Here is a 26,187-nt window from a genome sequence, read left to right as displayed (position 1 = left end):
TCCTCCCATAGTCCAAAGATGCGCAGGTCAGGTGAATTGGCCATGCTAACTTGCCCACAGCGTTATGTGCAATTGGTCTGGGTGGGTTACTCTCCGGAGGGTTGGTGTGGACTGGTTGGGCCAAAGGGCCTGTTTCCACACTGTAGGGAATCTAACCTAATCTAATCTAAACTGGAATTTCTGTGGCCAGAGATAATAATCCAAATGGCAAGTTGCCATACTGGTTCAAAGGTCAATGGAAAGTTATGGGCCGATTAGCCTAACCTTGGTTGTAATAAAATTCTAGAATTTATCATTAAGGGTGAGATTTCTAAATTCTTGGAAGGGCAGGGTTGGATTAGAATAATTCAGCATGGATTTAGTAAGGAGAGGTCATGCCTGACAAACCTGTTAGAATTCTTTGAAGAAGTAACAAGTAGGTTAGACCAGGGAAACCCAGTGGATGTTATCTACCTCGACTTCCCAAAGATGTTTGATAAGGTGCCTCACGGGAGGCTGCTGAGTAAGGTGAGGGCCCCTGGTGTTCAAGGTGAGCTACTTGCATGGATTGAGGATTGGCTGTCTGACAGAAGGCAAAGAGTTGGTTTTTGGAATGGCAGCTGGTGACAATTGGTGTCCTGTAGGGTTCAGTGTTGGGGCCGCAGCTGCTCACTTTATATATTATTGATCTGGATGAAGGGACTGAGGGCATTCTGGCGAAGTTCGCCAATGGTACAAGGTTAGGTGGATAGGCAGGTAGTACAGAGGAGGTGGGGAGGCTGCAAAAAGATTTAGACAGTTTAGGAGAGTGGTCCAGGAAATGGCTGTTGAAATTGAACGTGAGCAAATGAGAGGTCTTGCCCTTTGGGAAAAAGAATACAGGCATGGACTATTTTCTAAACGGTGAGAAAATTTATAAAATCAAAGTACAAAGGAATCTGGGAGTGCTAGTCCAAGATTCTCTAAAGGTTGACTTGCAGATTGAGTCTGTGGTTAAGAAAGCAAATGTAATGTTGTCATTTCTCTCAAGTGGGTTGGAATATAAAAGCAATGATGATTTACTAAGACTTTATAAAGCTCCAGTTAGGTCCCATTTACAATACTGTGTTCAGTTCTGGGCTCCACACTTCAAGAAGGACATACTGGCACTGGAGCGTGTCCAGCGGAGATTCGCACGGATAATCCCTGGAATGGTAGGCCTAACATATGATGAATGGCTGAGGGTCCTGGGATTGTATTCATTAGAATTTAGAAGGTTGAGGGGAGATCTAATAGAAACTTACAAGACAACGCATGGCTTAGAAAGGGTGGATGCTGGGAATTTGTTTCCGTTTAGGTGGGGATACTAGGATCCGTGGGCACAGCCTTAGAACTAGAGGCGGTCAATTTAGAATGGAAATGAGGAAACATTTCTTCAGCCAGAGAGTGGTGGGCCTGTGGAATTCATTGCCATGGAGCACAGTGGAGGCCGGGACGTTAAGTGTCTTCAAGGCAGAGATTGTTAAATTCTTGATTTTGCAAAGAATTAAGGGCTACACGGAGAGTGCGGGTAAATGGCGTTGAAATGCCCATCAGCCGTGATTGAATGGCGGAGTGGACTTGATGGGCCGAATGGCCTTACTTCCACTCCTAAGTCTTATGGTCTTATGGTCAAGGACAGCGCAGAGTTGTGGCAGGAGATTTTGTTTGGGGACGTTAAAGCGTCAGAGAACAAAGAAATTTACAGCCCAGGAACAGGCCTTTCAGCCCTCCTAGCCTGAACCGATACAAATCAATTGTCTAAACCTATTGTCCAATCTGTATCCTTCTGCTCCCCACCTCCTCATGCATCTGTCCAGACGCATCTTAAGTGAATATACCGTGCCTGCCTCTACCACCTCTGCTGGTAATGCATTCCAAATGCACACCACCCTCTGTGTGAAGTACTTGCCATGTGTATCCCCCTTAAACATTCCACCTCTCACCTTGAAAGAGTGACCTCTTGTTATTGAATCCTTCACCCCGGGAAAAAGCTTGTCTCTATCCACCTTGTCTATGCCCTTCATGATTTTGTAAACCTCAATCAGGTCCCCCCTCAATCTCCTATTTTCTAATGAAAATAAACCTAACCTACTCAACCTTTCTTCATAGCTAGCACCTTCCATACCAAGCAACATCCTTGTAAACCTTCTCTGCACCCTCTCCAAAGCGTCCACATCCTTTTGGTAATGTGGCGACCAGAACTGTACACTGTATTCTAAATGCAGCCGAACCAATGTCTTGTACAATTTTAACATGACTTGCCAGCTCTTGTACTCAATACCTCATCCAATGAAGGCAAGCACTCTATATGCCTTCATGACCACTCTATCCGCCTGTGCAGAAACCTTCAGGGTACAATGGACCTGAACTCCCAGATCTCTCTGCCCATCAACTTTTCCCAAGGCTCTTCCGTTCATTGTACAATTTGATCTAGAATTAGTCTTGCCTAAATGCATCACCTCACATTTGTCTGGATTGAAAACCATCTGCCACTTTTCCGCCCAACTCTCCAGTCTATCTATATCCTCCTGTATTCTCTGACAGTTCCTTATGCTTTCTGCTACTCCACCAATCTTCGTGTCATCTGTAAACTTGCTGATCATACTAACAGTGCCATCTTCCAGATCATTTATGTATATTACAAACAACTGTGGCTCCAACACTGACCCCTGTGGAACACCACTGGTCACCTTTCTTCAGTTCGAGAAACTCCCTTCAACTACTACTCTCTGCCTTCTGTTGCTCAACCAGATCTTAATCCACCTAGCTAGAACACCCTGCACACCATGTGACTTCACTTTCTCCATTAGTCTACCATGGGGAACCTTATCAAACGCCTTGCTATAGTCCATGTTTATGACATCAATAGCCCTTCCTTCATCTATCAACTTGCTCACTTCCTCGAAGAACTCTATTGTTAGTAAGGCACAATCTACCCCACACAAAACCATGTTGCCTATCACTGATAAGCCCATTCTTTTCTTAAATATAAATAGATCCTATCCCTCAGTACCTTCTCCAGCAACTTTCCCACTACTGATGTCAGGCTTACTGGCCTGTAGTTACCCAGAATATCCCTACTACCCTTCTTGTAAGGGGGACAACATGAGCAACCCTCCAGTTCTCCGGCACCTCACCTGTATTTAAGGATGCCACAAAGATATCTGTCAGGCCCCAGAGATCATAGTTCACATGGGCACCAACAATATATGGAGGGGAATAAGTCCCTGAAAGTAGAATTTAGGAAACTTGGCAAGAGACTTGAAAGCAGGCCATCGAAGGCAGTAATCTCAGGACTGCATGCAGTCCAATATCCTAATGAGTATAAACACAGAGAAATTGAGTGAATGAACATGTAGACATTGGAACTAGTCCTGTAGCAGGTGGAACCAGTACAAGGAGGAGAGGCTAGATCTTAGCAGGAACAAAGAGACCTTGGAGTACAGTCCTTTAAAAGAGGAGTAATAGGTTGATAGAATAGTGAAGAAGGCATTTGGGATGCTTTCCTTTATTGGTCAGAGCATTGAATATAGGAATTGGGAGGTCATGTTGCGGCTGTACAGGACATTAGTTAGGCCACTTTTGGAATATTGCGTGCAGTTCTGGTCTCGCTCCTATTGGAAGGATATCGTGAAACTTGAAAGGGTTCAGAAAAGATTTACAAAGATGTTGCCATGATTGGAGGATTTGAATTATAGGGAGAGGCTGAATAAGCTGGGGTTGTTTTCTCTGGAGGGATATGGGCCAAGTGCAGGCAAATGGGACTAGATTAAGCTAGGATATCTAGTCAGCATGGACAGGTTGGACTGAAGGGTCTGTTTCTGTGCTGTACATACCTATGACTCTATGACTCCAATATTAGGACCAATATCCTGATGAGGGTATTCTGAAGAAGGGTCACTGGAAATGTTAACTCTGCTTTCTCTATACAGATGAAAGAGAAAGCAGCCTTGGTAGAAGTGGTTTATAGGCAACCAGACAGTAGTGTACTGTAAGGCATGTTATAAATCAGGAAATTAGAGATGCAAAGAGCAAGTGGAGTGCACCAATCATGGCTGACTACATATACGCTGAGTGAATCTAATGAACACTAATGTATTGGAGGAAAAACTCCTGGAATACGTTGGAAATAGTTTTCTGGAAATAATAGTTGGAAGAATCACCTGGGACACAGCTACTTAAGATCTAATATTATGCAACTTTTGTATTAATTCATGGGATGTGGGCATCGCTGGCTTGGCCAACGTTCATGCCCATGCCGAATTATCTAGAGGGCATTGCTGTTGGTCCCATTATAAGACAGACCCAGTAAGGATAGCAGATTTCCTTTCTTAATGGGCATTAGTGGACCAGATGGGTTTTTACAAACATAGGACTAGCTTCTTTAAAAATTGAATTAAAGTGTCTCTATCTGCCAAGGTGCGATTTGAACCCAGAGAACATTAGTCTATACTTCTGGCTACGAGTCCAGTGACATTACCATTACATTATCACATCTCCATGGAAAGGTCTGATTAAAAAAAATTTAGACAATAATCTGTAAGGAACGGTGACCACAGTGTGGTAGAATTTTCCTTGAAAAAATATAGTTCAATCTGAAACCAGTGTTTTAAATTAAAGCAGAGAAAATTATAATGGTATGTGGTGGAAGCATGTCATAGTGGATTAGAAACATTAATCTAATAGGTTTCAAGATAGTTATACAATGGCTAGCAATTAAAGAGGTCTTGTTTTGGTTTTCAATAAAGCATACATTCATAAAATCATACAGTCATAGAGATGTACACCACGGAAACAGACCCTTTGGTCCAACCCGTCCATGCCGACCAGGTATCGCAACCCAATCTATTCCCACTTGCCAGCATCCAGCCCATATCCCTCCAAACCCTTGCCATTCACATACCCATCCAGATGCCTTTTAAATGTTGCAATTGTACCAGCCTCCACCACTTCCTCTGGCAGCTCATTCCACACACTCACCACCCTCTTTATGGAAAAGTTGTTCCTTGGATGTCTTTTATATCTTTCCCCTCTTATCCTAAACCTATGCCTTCTAGATCTGGACTCCCACACCACAGGGAAAAGGATAGTGAAGAAGGCGTTTGGTATGCTTTCCTTTATTAGTAAGCATATTGAGTTCAGGAGTTGGGAGGCCACTTTTGGAATATTGCGTGCAATTCTGGTCTCATTCCTATCGGAAGGATGTTGTGAAACTTAAAAGGGTTCAGAAAAGATTTACAAGGATGTTGCCAGGTTGGAGAATTTGAGCTATAGGGAGAGGCTGAATGGGCTGAGGCTGTTTTCCCTGGAGCGTCGGAGGCTGAGGGGTGACCTTATAGAGGTCTATAAAATCATGAGAGGCGTGGATAGGGTAAATAGACAAGGTCTTTTCCCTGGTGTGGGGGAGTCCAGAACTAGAGGGCATAGGTTTAGGATGAGAGGGGCAAGATATAAAAGAGACCTAAGGGGCAATCTTTTCACGCAGAGGGTGGCACGTGTATGGAATGAGCTGCCAGAGGAAGTGTGGAGGCTAGTACAATTTAAAAGACATTTGGATGGCTATATGAATATGAAGGGTTTAGAGGGATATGTGCCGGGTACTGGCAGGTGGGACTAGATTGGGTTGGGATATCTGGTCGGCATGGACGAGTTGGACTGAAGGGTCTGTTTCCATACTGTACAATTCTGTGACTTGATTACTCTAACAGCCTTACGATAAGAAGGAGACCAGAATTGCATACAATATTCCAAAAGTGGTCAAACCAAACTTTTATACAGCCGCAACATGACTCCCAATTTCTGTACTCAGTACTCTGACCAATAAAGGAAAGCATACCAAACGCTTTCTCCACTATCTTATCTACCTGTGACTCCACTTTCAAGGAGCTATGAACCTGCACTCCAAGGTCTCTTTGTTCAGCAACACTCCCTAGGACATTACCATTAAGTGTATAAGTCCTGCTAAGATTTGCTTTCCCGTAATGCAGCACCTCACATTTATCTGAATTAAACTTCATCTGCCACTTCTCAGCTACATTGGCCCATCTGATCAAGATTCCGTTGCAATCTGAGGTAGCCTTCTTTGCTCTTCACTACACCTCCAATTTTGGTGTCATCTGCAAAGTTACTAACTGTACCTCCTATCTTCACATCTAAATCATCTATATAAATGACAAAAGGTAGTGGACCCAGAACCGATCCTTGTGGCACTCCACTGCTCAGAGGCCTCCACTTTGAAAAACAACTCTCCAGCACCACCCTCTGTCTTCTACCTTTGAGCCAGCTCTGTGTCTAAATGGCTAGTTCTCCCTGTATTTCATGAGAACTAACCTTGCTAATCAGACTCCCATGGGAAACCTTGTTGAACGTCTTACTGAAGTCCATATAGATTACGTTCTGTCCTCATCAATCCTCTTTGTTACTTCTTCAAAAAACTCAATCAAATTTGTGAGACATGATTTCCCACGCACAAATCCATGCTGACTATTCCTAATCAGTCCTTGTCTTTCCAAATACATGTAAATCCTGTGCCTCAGGATTCCCTCCAACAACTTGCTCACCACCGACGTCAAGCTCATTGGTCTATAGTTCCCTGGATTGTCCTTACCACCTTTCTTAAACAGTGGCACCACGTTAGCCAACCTCCAGTCTTCCAGCACTCACCTGTGACTATTGATGATACAAATATCTCAGTAAGGGTCCTGGGGATTTATCCACCTTTATGCGTTTCAAGACATCCAACACTCCCTCCTCTGTAATATGGACATTTTTCAAGATGTCACCATCTACTTCCCTACATTCTGAATCTTCCATGTCCTTTTTCACAGTCAGTACTGATGCAAAATACTTGTTTCGTATCTCCTGCTGCTCCACACAAAGGCTACCTTGCTGATATTTGAGGGGCCCTATTCTCTCCCTCGCTACATTTTTGTCTTTAACATATTTGTAAAAACCCTTTGAATTCTCCTTAACTATGTTTGCCAAAGCTATCTCAAGTCCCCTTTTGCCTTCCTAATTTCCTTCTAAGGATTCACTCGATCTATCCTGACGTATGCTTCCTTCTTTTTCTTAACCAAACCCTCAATTTCTCTAGTCATCCAGCATTCCCTACACCTACCAGCCTTTCCTTTCACCATAACAGGAATATACTGTCTCTGAACTCTCATTATCTCATTTCTAAAGGCTTCCCATTTTCCAGCCGTCCCTTTACCTGCAAACATCTGGCCCAAATCAGCTTTTGATAGCTCTTGCCTAATACCGTCAAAATTAGCCTTTGTCCAATTTAGAACGTCAACTTTTAGATCTGATCTATCCTTTGCCACCACAATTTTAAAATTAACAGAATTATGGTCACGAGCCCCAAAGTGATCCCCCACTGACACCTCAGTCACCTGACCTGCATTATTTCCCAAGAGTAGGTCAAGTTTTGCACCTTCTCTAGTAGGTATATTCATATATTGAATCAGAAAATTTTATTGTACACACTTAACAAATCCTTTAAGACAAAAATATAGAAAGAAAAAGTGACACAGCCATGGCTAACAAGTGAAGTTAAGATAGTATTAGCTATATTGCCAAAATATTTGTAAGTCAGGATTGGGAGAATGTTTGAATTCAACAAAGGAAAATCAAGTATTTCATAACAAAAGAGAATAGTATATAAATATATAATAGCAAGAAACATGAATTGGATGGTTAATGCTTCTAGTTCTATAAAAAAAAGGGAAGGATTAGCAAAAAGCTAATGTGAGTCCAATGCATAGAAGGACAAGATAATTTATATTTAGAAATAAAGAAATGACAGAGGAAGACGTAAGAATTCTCCCACAAATAATGAAGATCCAAGGGTTTAATGAGAGTGTGGAACTGAAAGAAATTAGTATTAATGAATAAAATGTATTGGAGAAATTAATGGGACTAAAGTTTGACAAATCTCTGGGATATGATGACCTCTACCCTAGAGTGCTGAAAGAGATTGCTCCAGAGATATTGGTTGCATTGGGGTAAATTTTTCAGATTTCTACTAACTCTGCAACAATCCTGAAGATTGGAAAGTTGCAAATGTAACCCCATTGTTTCAGAAAGGAGAAAGAGAGAAACTAGAGAACTGTAGACATCAGCCTGATATCAGTACATACTACAATCTAATATAAAGGATGTGGTTACTGGATATTTAAGAAACAATTTTCTGTTTGAACAGAATCAAAATCGATTTATGATGGGGAAATCATGTGGGACAAATCTTGTGACAAAGCTTTTTGAGAATATTAGTAGCAGAGTTGATAAGAGGAATTGGTGGATGGGGTGTTTTTGAAGTTTCAGAAACTTTTTGATAAAGTCCCACCAAGGAGGTTAGTAAACAAAATTAAAGTGCATGGGATTCGGAGTAATATACTAGCTTGTATTGAGGACTGGTTAACAGACAGTAAGCCGTGCAAGAGTAAATGGGTTGTTCTCAGGTTGTCAGGCTGTGACTACTTGCGTACCATAATGATCAGTGGATTCCATCTGTTCACAATCAATATCAATCAGCTGAATCTTACATTTTTAGCTAAATTGCTTCAAGATTGAAGGAGGTCATTCAGTCCATCAAGACTTCTCAGCCACTCAATGAGGTTACGGCTGATCTGATAACCCTCAGCTCCATTTTCTTGCCTTTTTGCCATAGCTCCCAATTCCCTTACTGATTAAAAGTCTATCTATTCCATTAGATTAGATTACTTACAGTGTGGAAACAGGCCCTTCAGCCCAACAAGTCCACACCGACGTGCAACCCACCCAGACCCATTCCCCTCTTCACCTAACACAACAGGCAATTTAGCATGGCCAATTCACCTAACCTGCACATCTTTGGACTGTGGGAGGAAACCGGAGCACCCGGAGGAAACCCACGCAGACACAGGGAGAATGTGCAAACTCCACACAGACAGTCGCCTGAGGTGGGAATTGAACCCAGGTCTCTAGTGCTGTGAGGCAGCAGTGCTAACCACTATGCCACCGTGCCGCCCAAATAGTCTTGAATCTGCTTAATAACCCTGCCTTGACAACCCGCTGTGATAAAGAATTCCACTAATTGACTACCTTCTGTATTTTCTGTATGTTAAATGTGCAAACTCTTCCTCTGAAGTGTTTCCATGTTTGCAGATGATGCAACATGTGTTGTGAAGCTGATTTACGAGGAGAATGCAACAAAGCTCTTTGGGGAATTTAGGCAAATGGAGTGAGTGTGCTACAGCATAGCTGTTGGAGTAAAATGTGGATATATGCAAGGTTGTACACTTTGGTAGGAGAATCACAGTTACAGATTATTTCTTAAACGGTGAGAGATTGGAAAATGTTTATATAAATCGCTAAAAGCTAGAATAAAGTGGGGGAGGAAATTTAGGTGACAAACACAAAAGAATTTGATTACCTTTTGGTTCAGTTGTGCAAAACACTGATGACACTGCACCTGGTGTATGATGTGCAGTTCTGGTTCCCTCGGCTAGGGAATGGAAGCTTTAACAGACAGATTCCTGCGATTTTGGGGTTGTCGAATGAGTAACAATTGAATTAGCTAAATGTGCATACTCTGGAGTTCAGAAGAATGAGAGGTAATTTCACAGAAAATTACAAAATTTTTAAAGGAATATACAGAGTCGATGCAGAGTGGATGTTTCCATTGGCTGTGGAGTTTAGAACCTTGGGATACAGTCTCAGAAAAAAAGGGAAGCCATTTAGATCTGAGATAAGGAGGAACTTCTTTACTGTAAAGGTACTGAATCTGTGGAATTCTCTCCCGCAAAGGACTGTAGAAGCTTAGTCGTTAAGTAAATTCAAGACAGAGATTGATAGATTTCTAGTTACTAGTGACATCAAAGGATATGGGAATTATATGGGAATATGATATTGAGGTATAAGATTAACTATGATCTCAAATGACAGAGCAGGCTAAAGGCACAGAATGGCCTATTCTTGCTCCTATGCTCTGAACTCATGGACAATGTCAAAAAAGATTTGAGAGTAGGACATTCTGTCTTCACTGCTGCTGAATGGTGTAAGTGCAAGGAAGGCAATACAGTAAAAGGAGAGGAAATAATACAAAGATTAAAATGAAAATAATTTACTTCACTATTAGGTATAAAATATAATTCATAAATACCATACTGTCTAGATGAGTAACTACAATTCTGACATTGTGTTTCTGACCATTATTGTGTTTCTGATCATAATTGTTTTTCTGACCATAATTGTGCTAGTCATGTGATGTCAGAAGAGCCCATATGGAAAATATATATTATATATTAATTGTCCCAAAAATATTCTTCATTATTTGGTGCAAATTATTTAAACATTTAACAAGGCAGAGACTTCCAATCTCACTTACCTGATTGAGGATTTCACAAGGACTTGTTGCTTGTATAACAGCCACCAAACATCCCACTGAGAATAGCACCAAACCAACATACTTCTGCCCAATTATTGACATCGTCCGTCACAGAGTCTTTTCTATAAATTAATGTGTTTACAAATTGTTTTAATCCAAGCACCCATAGTAATCAATAAGAAGTCTGACTGTTTAAAAGCAATGCATTTATTTTGTTATGATCAAATATTCCAAGATTTAAAAATAATAAGCTCATAATTAATTTTAGAATCCAATTGGTGTCATACGATTGTTAGAAGGCTAATGTCAGTATTAATGTAGTTATGAGCACATCAGTGTCATGTCACTAATACTTTTCTTTTGTGTGTTACAGCTGTTAGAATAATCTGCATATCAGAAGTGCAGATATCTATTCGTACAACAACAATTGACAGTTATAGAATCAATCTGGAATAAAGTAGTGAGTTTAGAAATAAATTAATTCATGGAATGTGGACATTGCTGGCTCGCCAACATTTATTGTCTATCCCTAACTGCCCCTGAGAAAATGGTCATGAACTACTATACTACGACATCTTGAACTACTATAGTTCAACAGTGTAGGTCTTCCCACGATGCTAATATGGAGGGAGTTCCAGTATTTTGACTTAACAATGGTGAAAGAACAGCTAAATATTTCTATAACAGGGTGGTGTGCGGCTTGGAGTAAAACTTGTCGGGGCAGTGTTTCCCATGTATCTGCTGTTCTTGTAATTGGTAGTGGTTATAGCTTTGGAAGGTGCTGTCTAGGGATCTTTGGTGAGTTATTGCAGTACATCTTGTACATGGCACACAATACTGCTGCTAATGTGCATTAGTGGTGGAGGGGATTAATGTTAACGGATGCGGTGCTAATGAAGTGGATAGCTTTGTCCTGGATGACGACAAGATTCATGACTATTGTTGGAGATCTACTTATCCTGGCAAGTGAAGAGTATTCCATCACACTCTTGACTTGTGCCTGGTAGATGTTGGACAGAGTTTGGGGAGTTAATCACTACAGGATTCCTATTTGCTGGCCTGCTCTTGTAGCCAAAGTACTTATTGTGAGGGACTAAGTGATGGCAACAGCATTGAATATCAAGGGGCAGTGTCTATATTCTCTCTTGTGGGAGATAGTCATTGCCTGGCATTTGTGTGGCATGAATGCTACTTGCCACATTACAGCTCAAGATTGGCCAGGTCCTGCTGCATTTGGACATGGATGCTTGAGTATCTCAGGAGTCATGAATAGTGCAATCATCAGCCAATATCCTCATTTTGGATCTAATAATGGATGAAAGGTCATGAATGAAGCAGCTGGAGATGGTTGCACTTGAGGAACTCCTGCAGTCTTGAGCTGGAGCTGAAATGACTGACATTGAACACTCACAATCAGCTTCCTTCTGCTGAGTATGACTCTTACCAGTACAGAGTTTATTCCCCTGGTTCCCATTGACTCGAGTACTGATGGGAATCCTTGATGCCACGCTCAGTCCAAGCCAACATTAATATCAAAGGCAGTCACCCTCCCCTCCTCTGGAATTAGTTCTTTTATAATAATAAAAAATATAATCTAACCTGCGTAACAACAATCTTCTTGTCTGACTAATAAAGTTTTGAAATAACATGAATATTCAAATAAAGCAACAGAAATTAATTGTTCAATCTGACCATTACCATTAATACCACGTCAATGACATATCATTCCATAGCTCACTTAGTGACCCATCAGCCACTGAATCATAAGGATTTGCGTTTATGTCCTACTCCAGAGCATGAGCACAAAGATCAAGGTTGATTCTCCAGTGAATGCTGAACGTTCTCTCAAGGGAGCATTGACCTGTGCAAGGTACCATCTTTTAGCCAAAGTTTGAAATAAGAACCCAGCTGCCTGGTCAGTGGATGCAATAGACCCCAGATCCCAATTTCAAACAAAATCAGGAGAGCTATCCCTGGTGTAAAATAAAAACAGAAAAGGCTGGAAAAACTTAGCAGTATCAGTGTAGAGAGAAAAGGAGTTAAAATTTTGATTCCAGCATGTTAATCTTCCTTTAAATGGTTACCTTTGGTCTCCTGGCCAATATTTACTCCACAAAACATCACAAAAAACAGATTAGCTTGTCATGTCACATTGTTATCTGTGAGAATTTGCTGAGAATGGTTGCTGCATTTTCTACATCACAACAAAACAATTTAACAAGTACTTCCTTGTGTATAAAGTGCTTTATAAATGCAAGCCCTTCTTTGATCTAATATTAGATAACATGTATTGGCTAGCATGAGAGAATGGGCTTCTAAAGAACAGCACTTCCTTTCCTGACTTTTTGAGTTTTTGGTAGTGGTCACAAGGTAGTAGATTCATTGTTTATACATAGTCCTGATGTGGAAAGCAGCCAACAAACTCTTAAATATTATTCCAGTGCACTACAGGTTAGATCTTGCAGTTGCCAGAGCCAGAACCTTCCATGTTCCAACTGTAAATAAATTGAGACATTTTTTCTCATGGCGGGGGAAGGGGAGGAAGACTGAAACTATTGTTCTGCAAAACAATGTGGAATATAAATTTGGCATTTTCCCCTACTTTGTTGTTGAGGATATTATTATTAAACATGACTTTAACAAGTAGGAGCCATTTGCCATTCTATCAGCTGGAACTGCCATCTATTTGCAGACTATTAACTACTGAGTGTCCTTTAGTTTTATGCTAGGAATCATTTGAGACAATCTCAAGCTATCAGGTAGTTGCAAAGCTTATCACTGTCAAGGTTGCCATGGATTCTTACATTTCAGACAACAGGAGTGATAGCTCCCTGTTCGCTGGGTAGTGAAAATTCTGAGAAGTCCCAGAAACTCTGTACCTCAAGACAGTATTTTCTTTCTCTATGCAAGGGCCAGACCAAATGGCTGGATATCACCCACATTTAAAATTTGCTGGGACCGCCAAGTACCATTGACTGTACCACATTGTCTTGCCTTCTCCTTATCACCATCCCAAATCTTTTCCAGTTAGGATGGTAAGCATGGACATGACAATTTAGGCACCCCAGTCTGGTTTCTGGAGGGTGTGAGCTCAGAACTTCCATTCAGTCTGAAGGATGTAGTGACCCAAAACCTGGGAGAAAATCCTGCCCCATGTGTTCAGCTGCAAGATGAGCATTTCCCCAATTTACTTGTCAACAAGTAGCAAATCAGGTGCTTTTGAGTAACATTTGCCAACAGAAACTGAAAGTGCTGGAGAAACTCAGCAGGGTCTGGCAGCATCTGGAGAGAGAGAAGAAGCAGAGATAATGTTTTGACCTCAATAATCCTTCATCAGAATCCATTACATTAGGATGGAAGGTCTCTGGACTTGAAATAACTCTGCTCTCTCTCTCTGCAGATGCAGTGCACCTGCCGTGTTTCTCCAGCACTGTCAGTTTGTGTTTCAGATTTCCGGCATCTGTAGTTCTTTGCTTTCGATTGCTTCAGCCAAATTTATGGAAGCTTTGTGTTTTATGTTTTAAATCTTTTTTTTTAAGAGCTGTTGTTCACTGTCAGGGGAGACAAAGGTGACCCAGATGTGTGACCTTTGGTTACAGTGTCTTTAGATCAGCCACATGAGCAGGACAGACTACAGAAAATTCAGTGGGAAATTACTCAAATAGTGAGGCAGCAGAGAAGGAGGAGGACAAAGGCATTCCATTAAAGGCCCCCTACACTTCCATATCCCCCCCACTCAGACAGGAATCTTCATGACATCCAGGAGCAGAACTTGAGGTGACTTGGTTTTGCATTGTAATAGTAACTAAACTGTGTAACCTCCATCAACCCAGCTTGAGTTACACAACAGAATGAGTCTGGTCATGATGAGGGTATTGATGAGGACACTGGTGAAGTAGCATGAAGCTGAAGCAAAGATTGCTGGAAAGCCTACACATCAAACAGAGCACTGCAATTGCACTGAGGAAGCTCCAGCAGAACCTGCTGCCAGCAGATCCATGGATCTCATGACCAGCATCTGAACATTTCACTGCAGCACCCAGAGGTTCATTGGCTCCCCTTCATGGAAGGTGGATACAAGACACCACATAACAGTTGACTGTAGTCTTGAATTAAGCACCACTTCCTAACTCAAAATGAGGGTCTCCAAGTCCTGTTCAAAACCTCTTGCCAGGCTGGACTTGGATTCCTCCATTCTCCTTGAGTGTGACATGAAGCTATTCAGTGAGCCATCCTCCCAATACGCAAAGTTTCTTGTTATACATAAAGACAGAAAACTCAGGAGGTAAAGTAGGCCATTCAGCCCATTGAGTCTGTTCTGCCATTTAATGAGATCACAGCTGACCTGATAATGCTGAATTCTACTTTAGTGCATTTACCCATGACCCTTGATTCCCCTATCATATAACCACATGGTCACCTGTATGCTCCTGAATGCTACACTATCAAAATCCTCAGCTCCGATCCAAACTGTGATCTCACCCCCTAGCGAGCTGGCACATGACCCACTATTTCTCTCTGGCCTAGTTGCCACCCATTTGTAATGGGTAATATACTATGTGCACCTCCTGCATCTGACTTATGGCTGCAAGTGACTTCTTTGTTGAAGTTGCTGTCTTTGCTGTGGATGGACGGTTTAACAAGCAGAAGAGGAAACATGGAGTGGAGAGGAAGGGAAAATGTCCATGGTCACACCTTGCCCTACAGCTTTTTGCTTCATGATAGATTCAGGGATAAGGTTAAGGAAGGAGTTGAAAAAGGTAGTCTAGCAATATTGGTCAGAATATTGAGTCCAGGAGTTGGGAGGTCATGTTGCGGCTGAACAGGACATTGGTTAGGCCACTTTTGGAATATTACATGCAATTGTGGTCTCCTTCCTATTGGAAGGATGTTGTGAAACTTGAAAGGGTTCAGAAAAGATTTACAAGCATGTTGCCAGAGTTGGAGGATTTGAGCTATAGGGAGAGGTTGAGTAGACCAGGGCTGTTATCCCTGGAGCACAGAGGCTGAGGAGTGACCTTATAAAAGCAGAGATGTACTACTAAGACTTTATAAAGCTCTGGTTAGGCCCCATTTGGAGTACTGTGTCCAGTTTTGGTCCCCACACCTCAGGAAGGACATACTGGCACTGGAACGTGTCCAGCGGAGATTCACACGGATGATCCCTGGAATGACAGGTCTAGCATATGAGGAACGGCTGAGGATACTGGGATTGTATTCGTTGGAGTTTAGAAGATTAAGGGGAGATCTAATAGAGACGTACAAAATAATACATGGCTTTGAAAAGGTGGATGCTAGAAAATTGTTTCTGTTAGGCGAGGAGACTAGGACCCGTGGACACAGCCTTAGAATTAGAGGGGGTCATTTCAGAACGGAAATGCGGAGACATTTCTTCAGCCAGAGAGTGGTGGGCCTGTGGAATTCATTGCCACGGAGTGCAGTGGAAGCCGGGACGCTAAATGTCTTCAAGGCCGAGATTGATAGGTTCTTGTTGTCTAGAGGAATTAAGGGCTACGGGGAGAACGCTGGCAAGTGGAGCTGAAATGCGCATCAGCCATGATTGAATGGCGGAGTGGACTCGATGGGCCGAATGGCCTTACTTCCACTCCTATGTCTTATGGTCTTATGGTCTTATGGAGGTTTATGAAATCATGAGGGGCATGGAAAGGGTAAATAGGCAAAGTCTTTTCCCTGGGTCGGGGAGTCCAGAACTAGAGGGCATAGGTTTAGGGTGAGAGGGGAAAGATATAAAAGAGATCTAAGGGGCAACGTTTTCATGCAGAGGGTGGTGCATGTGTCAAATGTGGTGGAGGCTAGTACAATTGCAACATTTGAAAGGCATCTAGATGAGTATATGAATAGGAACGGTTTGGAGGGATTTGGGCAGGTGCTTGCAGGTGGGTCTAAATTAGGTTAGGGTATCTGGTCAGCGACGATTTGGACCGAAGGTGCTGTACATCTCTATGACTCTAATATGATGGCACTTGTGTAAAACTAAGATGCGGGCTAGTGTATTGAGATAGATTTTTAAAAAACAGGTTACCAGATGGGAAATAAAGAATAGGAATAAATAGGTCTTTTTCTGAATGGCAGGCAGTGGCTAGAGGGATACAGCAGGGATCAGTATGAGGATCCCAGCTTTCACAATCTATGCTAATGATTTAAATGAGAAAACGATGTGTCATATCTCCAAGTTTACAATTACTCAAAACTGAGTGGAAGGGTGAGCTGTGAGGAGGATGCAGAGATGTTGCAGTGGGTAAATGCATGAAAATAAAAACTAAGGTGAAGCAGCATTAAGGAAGACAAACTGTACATTGGCCTTCATAACAAGAGGATTCAAGTACAGAAATTGGAATGTGTTGCTGCAATTATACAGCACACTATTGAGGCCACACCTGGAATATTGTGTGCAGTTTTGATCTCTTTATCTGAGAAAGGATTAGATTACGTTACTTACAGTGTGGAAACAGGCCCTTCAGCCCAACAAGTCCACACCGACCCTCTGAAGAGCAACCCACCCAGACCCATTCCCCTACACCTAACACTACGGGCAATTTTGCATGGCCAATTCACCTAACGTGCACTCTTTTGGACTGTGGGAGGAAACTGGAGCACCCGGAGGAAACCCACGCAGACATGGGGAGAATGTGCAAACAGACAGTTGCCTGAGATGGGAATTGAACGCGGGTCTCTGGTGCTGTGAGGCAGCAGTGCTAACCACTGTGCCACCGTGCCGCCCCTTGATATCGAAGGAGTACAGTGAAGCGTTATGAAATTGGTTCCCGAGATGGGAGGACTGAAGAGAGATTAAATTGGTTAGGATTATATTTTCTGGAGTTTTGAAGAATGAGTGGGGTAAGCTCATAGAAACCTATGAGATCCTAACAAGGTAAGACGGGTTAGTTGCAGGAAGAATTATCTCAATGGCGGCTGAGTCCGGAACCAGGGGTCATAGTCTAAGGATAAGGAGCAGGCCTTTTAAGAAGAGATGAGGAGACATTTTTTTCATCTTGAGAGTGGTCAGCCCATGGAATTCACTACCACTAAAAGTATTTGAGGCCAAAACATTACGTTTTTAAGAAGGAGGTAGATATAGCTCTTGAAGAGATCAGGGATGGACACAGGATTAGAGCATTGAGCTCAATGATCAGTTGCGATCATATTGAATGTTGGAGTAGACTCGAGAGGTTGAATGGCCAACTACTGCTCCTATCTCCTATGTAAACATCCAGCCCCGTGATACAGAGCATCATTTCCCCTCTTCAACTGTGCAGGTGGAGTCGTCACAATTCAGTGAATAGTTGGAGTAGTGTGGAAGCAATGGAAGATAGATTTGAGATTGGCAACAGTGGAAGTTGAGTGTGTGTGTGTGTGAGAGAGAGAGGGAGGGAGAGAGAGAGAGAGAAAAATGGAGGTTGTGAATGCAATGCACAGGTGTTCAGTACACCTGGATGAGTAATTGAGTTGTGTTGCATTGAGTCGCATGAGAAATCGGTGCTTTGGTAGGTTTGAGAGGTGATGTGAAGATGCACTCACCTTAATCACACATGTGAGATCACTGAACCACACAACTGCCATGTCATTGGGCTGGTTACCGGACATTTGCCTTCTTTACCACCTTTGGTGAACTGATCTGAGGACCTCCTGGTATAAGGTATGATTGGGTGGTTGTGGAAAGCCATGAACATTTTCCTCATTAGTCAAGAAATACAAATATTTGGGTAATAGTTATTAGTGTCGTCGACACAGGGACTTTGACTTGGGCTGAATATTTAAAAGCTGCCTGCAACAACAGCGTAAAAACAGTACTGGGAAGGGCAATTGTCTCAGGACACTTCCTAAGGCAGCACTTACCATGTTATAAATCTGAGTTAAGACCTTTGGAAATAGGAACATGACTACGCCATTCAACACCTTGAGCCTATTCCGCCATTTAATAGGATCATGGCTGATCTGAAATTCCTTACGTCGGCACAATTTTTATACAATAATTTGTCCCATTAACGACTGGTATCAATTGTTACAACTGCTTCCCAATTCTTGGTTGTCAACTAGATTCAACTGCTCCTGTTGAACTGGTTCCATATTGATGACCCTGAATCCATTGTTCTCCTGCCCTCCATTCTATCACAGATTATCTATTTTGTCCCTGTTTCCAGCCTTTCCCTTTCACAAGGTCAAAACCTGTTAGATTTTTCCTTTTGCCAGTGAAGAGTGTACAGATCTGAAAAGTTAACTCAAAGTGAAATTTTCCAGTTTTTTTTAAAGTGCTAAGTGAGTGCAATAACATGCAGGACACCCTGCACTCCTCCCTCCCACCCTGACAATTGGAGAGCTAGTCCCATCTTGTGCCTATTAGACACTTGAGTGGTCAACTAGTAGATATTCAGCACATGGGTTCCTGGATCAGCAATGACTCACCCTATGTGAAGCACCTGCCAATCTGATGTTAGCAACCACAGTCCATCATAGTGCCATCTTAGGGTCCAAGTTTGTATTAATTCACTCATGGGGTGTGGGAATCACTAAATGACTAGCATTTATAGCCCATCCCTATTTACCCTTGAGAAGGTTGTGGTGAGCTGCCTTCCTCAACTGTGATGTGGAAGTGCTGGTGTTAGACTGGTGGACAAAGTTAAAAACCACACAATACCACGTTATAGTCCAACAGTTTCCAGAGCACTGTTCCTTCTTCAGGTAGCTAGTCGGGCAGGGTCATAGGACACAGAATTTATAGTAAAAGATCAAAATGTCTTTGATGTAATGTATTGAACAAAAATAGATTGCTGTTGAGAGTGTGTTGTTGGAAAAGCACAGCAGGTCAGGCAGCATCCGAGGAGCAGGAGAATCGATGTTTCAGGCCGGAGCCCTTCATCAGGAAGGGCTGATGAAGAGTTCCAGCCTGAAACATTGATTCTCCTGCTCCTCAGGTGCTGCCTGACCTGCTGTGCTTTTCCAGCAACACACTCTTGACTCTGATCTCCAGCATCTGCAGACCTCACTTTCTCCTAAAGATAGATTGCTGTTAAGTCTTTAATCAGTTAGAATGGGGTTGCAAGTTTTGATTCATTAATATGTAGGTTTTAAAAAAAGCAGTGACATCGGAGTTCAGAAAATGCATTAAAAGTGTGAGGTTAGAATCTGTCTGTATCCCAACCTTGAGTCAGACTGGTTCTATTTCTAAATTAGGAATTGATCAAGTGTCACATGGTCTGACTGCCGACAGATTGTGTGCTTTTGAACAAAATAGAATGTATCTGCAAATACAAATCTGCAAATGCAGATTCACCCCATAGACTTATATGTGTGTGCCTGTGTGTGTGCATGTGAGGAAGGAAGGGAGGGGGGGCAGCGGTGGGAGAGAGAGAGGGGGAGTGACAGAGACAGGGGAAGTGACAGAGTGAGTGTGTGTCCGAGAGAGAGCATGTTTATGAGAGAGGGTCTGTGTGAGTGTGTGAGTGTGATTGTGAGTAAGAGTGTGTGTGTGAGTATATAGTGTAGTAGGGTCACCTGTAGTATTACATGAACCAAACATCCTGGTTGATGCCATTCTCATGGGCACAGAACTTGGCTATCACCCTATGCTCATGCCTCTGCCTTGTTGCGTATCCTGAAGTCCACCTTGGAGGATGATCTGAAGCTGAATGTCCCTGACTGCTGAAGTGTTCCTGGTGGGGAGGGAACATTCCTGTCTGGCAATTGTTGTGCAGTGTCCACACATCTGTGGTTGTAACATCTGCTTGGTCTCATCAATATACCATGCCTTGAGGCATCCTTGCCTGCAGTGTATGATATAGACAACGTTGGCCTAGTTACATGGGTACCTGTCGTGTACATGGTGGTTGGTGTCTCCATGTCTCATGCAGTGTCCGTGTCAACACTCTGACACATCTTGCAGTGGTTGCCCTGACAGGGTTGTATGGTTTTGTGGTTGATGTTGTCCTGAAGGCTGGGCAGTTTGCTGTGAATAATGGTCTGTTTAAGATTTGACGGTTGTTTAAAGGTGAAAAGTGGTGGCGTAGGGAAGATCTTGGCACAGTGCTCATCCTCATCAATAATGTGTTGCAGGCTGCAAAGAAGGTGGCGTAGTTTCTCTGCTCCCAGGAATTATTGGAAGATGAAGAGTACCCTATTAGTTATTTCCTGTGTCTGCCTCCTAACGAAGTAATTACAGTTTCTCGCTGTGGCATGTCAGAACTGGTGATCGACGAGTTGAGCATCGTGTCCTGTTCTTATGAGGGTGACCTTCAGCGACTCAGGTGAGTGTCATGTTCCTCCTCATCTGAACAGATCCTGTGTATGCGTAGGGCTTGTCCGTAGGGGATGGCTGTTTTAATATGTTTAGAGTCGAAGCTATTGCAGCATTGTGAGGTTATCAATAGGCTTGCAGTAGAGTGAGGTACTGAGGTGCCCATTCTCACACACATGCACACATGCAAATAGGACTATGAGGTGAATTTGCTTTTGCAGATTTGTATTTGCTATTATGTTTTGTTTTGTTCAAAAAGCACACAATCTGTAGGCAGTCAGTCCATGTGGCACTTGATCAATTCCTACTTTTGAGATAGAACCAGTCTGACTCAAGGTTGGGATACAGACAGATTCTAACATCATATATTTTTTGAACTAAGATGTCACTGTTTTTTGATTGTACCTTAAGTTATCTTGAGGATGTGACTTGAAAGAAGTTCTAGGATTTACATATTAATGAATTAAAATCTGCAACCCAGTCCAAGTGATTAAAAACTTAACAGTAATCTTGGTTTGTTCATTACATCACCAGTTGTATGACACTGACCTTTTACTATAAATTCTATGCCCTATGATTCTGCCCCACTAGCTACCTGACGAAGCAGCAGTGCTCTGAAAGCTTGTAATTCCAAATAAAGCTGTTGGACTATAACGTGGTGTTGTGTGATTTTTAACTTCCTGAACCGCTGCAGTCCACATATTGTAGGTTGATCTTTAATGCAATTAGGGAGGAAATTCCAGGATTCTGACCTGGAAACAGTGAAGAAATGGTGATATATTTCCAAGTCAAAATGGTGAGTGACTTGAAGGGGAACTTATAGTCAGTGGTATTCCCATGTATCTGCTGCACTTGTCCTTCTAGATAGAAGTGGTCCTGGGTTTGGAAGATGCTGTCTAAGGATTTTTAATGCATTTCTGTGGTGCATCTTGCAGATAGTACACACTGCTGTTACTGAGCGTCGGTGGTGGAGGGATTGAATGTGGAGCCAATCAAGCGATGCTTTGTCCTGGATGGTGTCAAGCTTCTTGAGGGTTGTTCAAGCTGCACCCATCCAGGCAAGTGGGAGTTGTGACGATGCTGCTCCTTTAACAAGGTTATGTTGCTCTTGGTTTTTTTTCAGAGGGGCCGTAAAGGTTCCAATATGTCTGGAAATAGGTGCTTGAAATTCTTTTTAAGTTTTTTTAAACACTTGCACAATGAAAGGAGAGTGGCCAGTTCTCTCAATTCAGGATTTGGTTTGGTTTCGCAAACTGGGTTACAGCTGCTATCCAATTTTAACTGGGAACCCAGAGAAACAGCTGCTGGGAAAATAAACAGCTCCATGCTGATCCTCTCGCTCTGTCCTGTAAGAACCTATGTTTGATTTTACCTTTTCTTGCCAAGGGGCTATTTATGGGGATGTTACAAGTATTTGGAACAGCATCATTAAGTTGCGATAGAGTGGATTAGGTTTTCAGATAGGTTGTTATTCTAAATTCAGTTCTCTTTTGATTAGATTGGATTCCCTACAGTGTGGAAACAGGCCCTTCGGCCCAACCAGTCCACACTGACCCTCCGAAGAGTAACCCACCCAGACCCATTTCCCTCTGACTAAGGCACCTAACACTATGGGCAATTTGTTTTTACATAGATTGTTTTCTATGTGCAATGAACTACCAGAGGAAGTGGTGGATGTGAGTACAATTACAATGTTTAAAAGACATTTGGACAAGTACATGACTAGGGATCTGAGCAAAGCGCAGACAGGTGGGACAAGTTTAGTTTGGGATTATGGTTAGCATGGACTGGTTGGTCTATGACTCAATGGCTGTTGCCAAGATAAGTGCTCTTTACATGTCATTCTGAAATTCTGACATTGCCAATTCACCTGACTTGCACATCTATCGACTGTGGGAGGAAACCAGAGCACCAGGAGGAAACCCATGCAGACATGGGGAGAATGTGCAAACTCCATACAGACAGTCACCCGAGGCTGGAATCGAACCTGGGATTCTGATGCTGTGAGGCAGCAGTGCTAACCACTGAGCCACCGTGCCATCCCATGGTGTTTTTTTCGTATTTCATTCAGTAGTCTGTAAATAAATTCTGTTTTGTTTAAAACTGAGTGATTGGACCAGCTGCATCATTCTTGAATATCCAGAATAACTGCTTAAAACAACTAGAAAAGTTAGGGTCTGGGCTGTCTTGTTGAAATGTTTTGAGGGGGTCTGGCCTGGTCCATTAGAGAGGGTTCTGCAGAATCTATTCAAAGTTCAGGAGCAGTGGGCAAGATTTGGCTGGTGGGGTGGGGGCAGTCCCAGGTTGGGGAGTTTTTGCAGGAAGAACCAGTAGCGACGAAGTCAGAGGCAAAGTCAGAAGGTTGGAGTTCAGTAGCCATTCCCCAAGTCCCATCTGTACTCCTGATCACCACAACTTTGGAAACAGCTCCTACCCTCCCCAAGTGAAACCCCAGCAGACAAACCACTTAATCTTACTCATCATAGAATCACAGATGTGTTACAGTTTAGAAGGTGTTCATACAGCCCATTGAGCCTGCACCGACTTGTTAAATAAGCATCACGACCTTGATCCAATCTCCTGCTCTCTCCCCATTTCAAATAGTTGGCATGATTCTCATATGCAGTGGTTGCATATGGTAGCCCATAGGTGGTTATTAATTGCCTTTCCTGCCACCTTCCTTGGCACTTTTGGGAGAGGGAGATTCCACTCATAGATTATCTCTCCACAAATACTGCCAGGCCTCGAGTATTTTCAGCATTTCTCACATTTATTCCCCTGTAAAAGGTGCTGCCAGCCTCAATGTGGTGTCAGAGAAGCTCAATTTCCCGTGCTCCGAAACAGGCATGTGATTTTCTGGGCAGCACCGCATTAACATGGCTCCTGTGATCATGTGAACAAATATGAGCAGCACATGTGCTCTGCTACTGGTGCACCCAGTTTCAGGCACAACTACATTTCCAGGCAGTTGTTAAAACTTTATGTTCAGGTCGTGTCAGTTTCCATGAAAGCTTTGTTGCTCTATTCAATTCCAGTTATTAATGGCCAAATGTATTACCAATCTTATAGTGAAGGGTGGCCATTAGAAGTTTCAAAGTCAGAATTTCAGAGTGACATGTAAGGAGCACTTATCTTGGCAACAGCCACTGAGTCACAGACCCTCCAGTCCAACCAGTCCATGCTGACCATAATCCCAAACTAAACTAGTCCCACCTGTCTGCGCTTTGCTCAGATCCCTAGTCGTACTTATCCAAATATCTTTTAAACATTGTAATTGTACCCACATCCACCACTTCCTCTGGTAGTTCATTGCACTTAGAAAACAATCTATGTAAAAAAAAATTGCCCCTCATGTCTTTTTAAAAAATCTTTCTCCTCTCACCGTAAAAGTATGCCATCTTGTCTTTCTGTTTGATGGTTCACAAAGAGGAACTGCTCAAATATTGCAAATGATTCAAAGCCAGAATTGAAGTGCAACAGGGTATATTCTCATGGCAATCTCAAATAGTTCCAATTTCAATTTGCTGGTCTCTTTAATCAGTTGGTGCCAGACTTAAGTGAAGAACGTGCATGATGGGTAATCCTCAACTTTATATCAGTGTAATCTTGTACGAGATAAAAGCAAGCTAAGGAATTAGTAATATGCAGACTCTTTTGTCAGTTCCTCCTGTTTTGAATCCAGTGTACTATATACCCGTACTCAAAATTGCTTAACTTCATACCTAATACTTGTTTTACCCACATACTCTTGGTTTTACTCTGTATTTGCCCACACTGTATTTTTGTCCTATTTATTCCTGCATTCTCCTCCCCAGAAATTTCTTACACCACAGTCCAGTACACCAACATCAAGCCACTGAACTCCAACCTTCTGCATTTGTCTGAAGGGAACTTCATCCTTCACACACTCCTCCATTACTTCCCTGTCGACGGATCCCGACATGTTTAAGTTGGAGATAATTATCCCCTTTCTTGTGTGACCAAAACGTTGAATACTGTAGTTGACGGAGATAAAATCTCTTACCTGAACGATATTTAATTTTAAAAAGTCTGGTTTCTTGTTGCTGTTTCTCTCTTCGGAGTGTCTGTCATGTGGGAGTGCCACAGTGCAAAGGTTGCAGCCTATGTTAACCTTCTCCAGGTTATAAACCGTGTGCAGTTACTGATCTTTGCAGTATAAGTATTGGCTAATCTTTAACCAAACAAGCAAATCAAATGCTTTTTGTGCTTCTTTTCATTCACTGTTGAGTTAGTGAACTAAAAGAATCTATGGTCTCATACACACAATCAGTTTTGTGTTATTTAACACCTAGTGACTGAAAGCAATGCTCGTTTTGAAATCTAACCAAGCTGTGAGGACTGTGACTGCTTATATTTGCATAGTTTCCTGGTGAATCGGTGTCACGGTTCAGAGTTGCTATCTTGCCTTACCTGCGAAACTTTACCCATAGGTTTTCTCAATCTCACAATAAAGAGACAACAGTAAACAGCACAGAGAGACAGATCAGGTTTTTCTGGTGACAGTATAAATATGGGCGGACTTTACATTCTTTATGAGGAATGCAATTGCCCAACATTTTTCACTATATCATCTACAATGGAATAAAATCATTCTGCCATTGCAGAATTAACCTTTAAATTGCCATACTGCTAGTTGTGTGTAGCTTCCTCAAGCCCAAAGTTGGCTCATATGCATTAGAATATCTACCCTTCTGAATTCACTAGAAGGACTTTGTTGAATAAACAGAATAGCGACTATTGCATTATGGCACCATTTTTGCAGATTATTTATGGCCTACATTCCTACAAAACAATGCTGTTGGGAGCACTCAAGCCCCAGGTCTGTCTCCTGCAACATTCTGCTTTATTCTGATCAAGTCTTCATGGCATCATCCCAATAGCAGGATGGCAGTGCAGGGAGAGGAATGTTCCTCCTGCATGATGTTTGAGGTGAGGGATACCCCCATCCAAGTACATCTGCAGGAAGTGCACCCACCTCTCGCTCCTCCAAGTCTGCGTTAGGGAACTAGGGTGGGAGGTGGATGAACTTTGGATCATTTGGGAGGCAGAATCTGTGATAGATAAGAGTTACAGGAAGTAATTACTCCTAAGCACGAAGAAAGGTGGGTGACTGTTCAAAGGGGAAAAAAACAGTCAGTGCAGGGATTCCCTTGTACTCAATCAAGTATTAACCCTTTTAGACCCATATAAAACTGTATCAAGTGAAATAACTGCGCAGAGGCCAGTATCCCAACACCAAGTCATCCTTTATTTACATATACACAATACAGGGCTCTGACCAGCACACTCAGAGCCAGTCTCTGGAGGTTGGAGACTCTCCGAATCTTCTGTTTATATCTGTCAACCAGTACTCCCTGTTTGATCAAGGTTAACAACCCCAATCAAGGACGCCATAGTCAATGATATCCACTGGACCTAGTTCCAATCACCATATCAAATTATCTTGTTTACAAATGATTAAGCCATTAGACACCTTCTTTTACAGGCCTGCAGAGCCTGCATGGAGGTAAGTACTGAAATGAAATTGCTGTTTGGAGAACTTTAGCGC

At 42.4% G+C, this 26,187-nt stretch overlaps 1 protein-coding gene across 2 annotated transcripts in view; it reads right to left on the bottom strand.

Moving 5' to 3' along the window:
* Nucleotides 1-25,133, bottom strand: part of c7h1orf210 (chromosome 7 C1orf210 homolog) — a 70,005-nt gene extending 44,872 nt beyond the window's left edge. Inside the window, exons 1-2 of one of the 2 annotated variants that reach the window (XM_072574562.1) lie at nucleotides 25,050-25,133; nucleotides 10,367-10,488 (exon numbers count right to left, since the gene is read on the bottom strand). In XM_072574562.1, the coding sequence (XP_072430663.1) occupies nucleotides 10,367-10,468 (102 nt within the window). In that variant the 5' untranslated portion in view covers nucleotides 10,469-10,488; nucleotides 25,050-25,133. Of the gene's footprint in view, nucleotides 1-10,366; nucleotides 10,489-24,642; nucleotides 24,926-25,049 lie in introns of those variants that run through there. The other variant, XM_072574561.1, reaches the window with a different exon arrangement.
* Between the last annotated feature and the right edge of the window lie 1,054 nt (nucleotides 25,134-26,187).

This window comes from Chiloscyllium punctatum, chromosome 7, assembly GCF_047496795.1.
Source record: "Chiloscyllium punctatum isolate Juve2018m chromosome 7, sChiPun1.3, whole genome shotgun sequence".
NCBI classification, from domain to species: Eukaryota; Metazoa; Chordata; class Chondrichthyes; order Orectolobiformes; family Hemiscylliidae; genus Chiloscyllium; species Chiloscyllium punctatum.
This window is presented reverse-complemented; position numbering and strand designations above follow the sequence as displayed.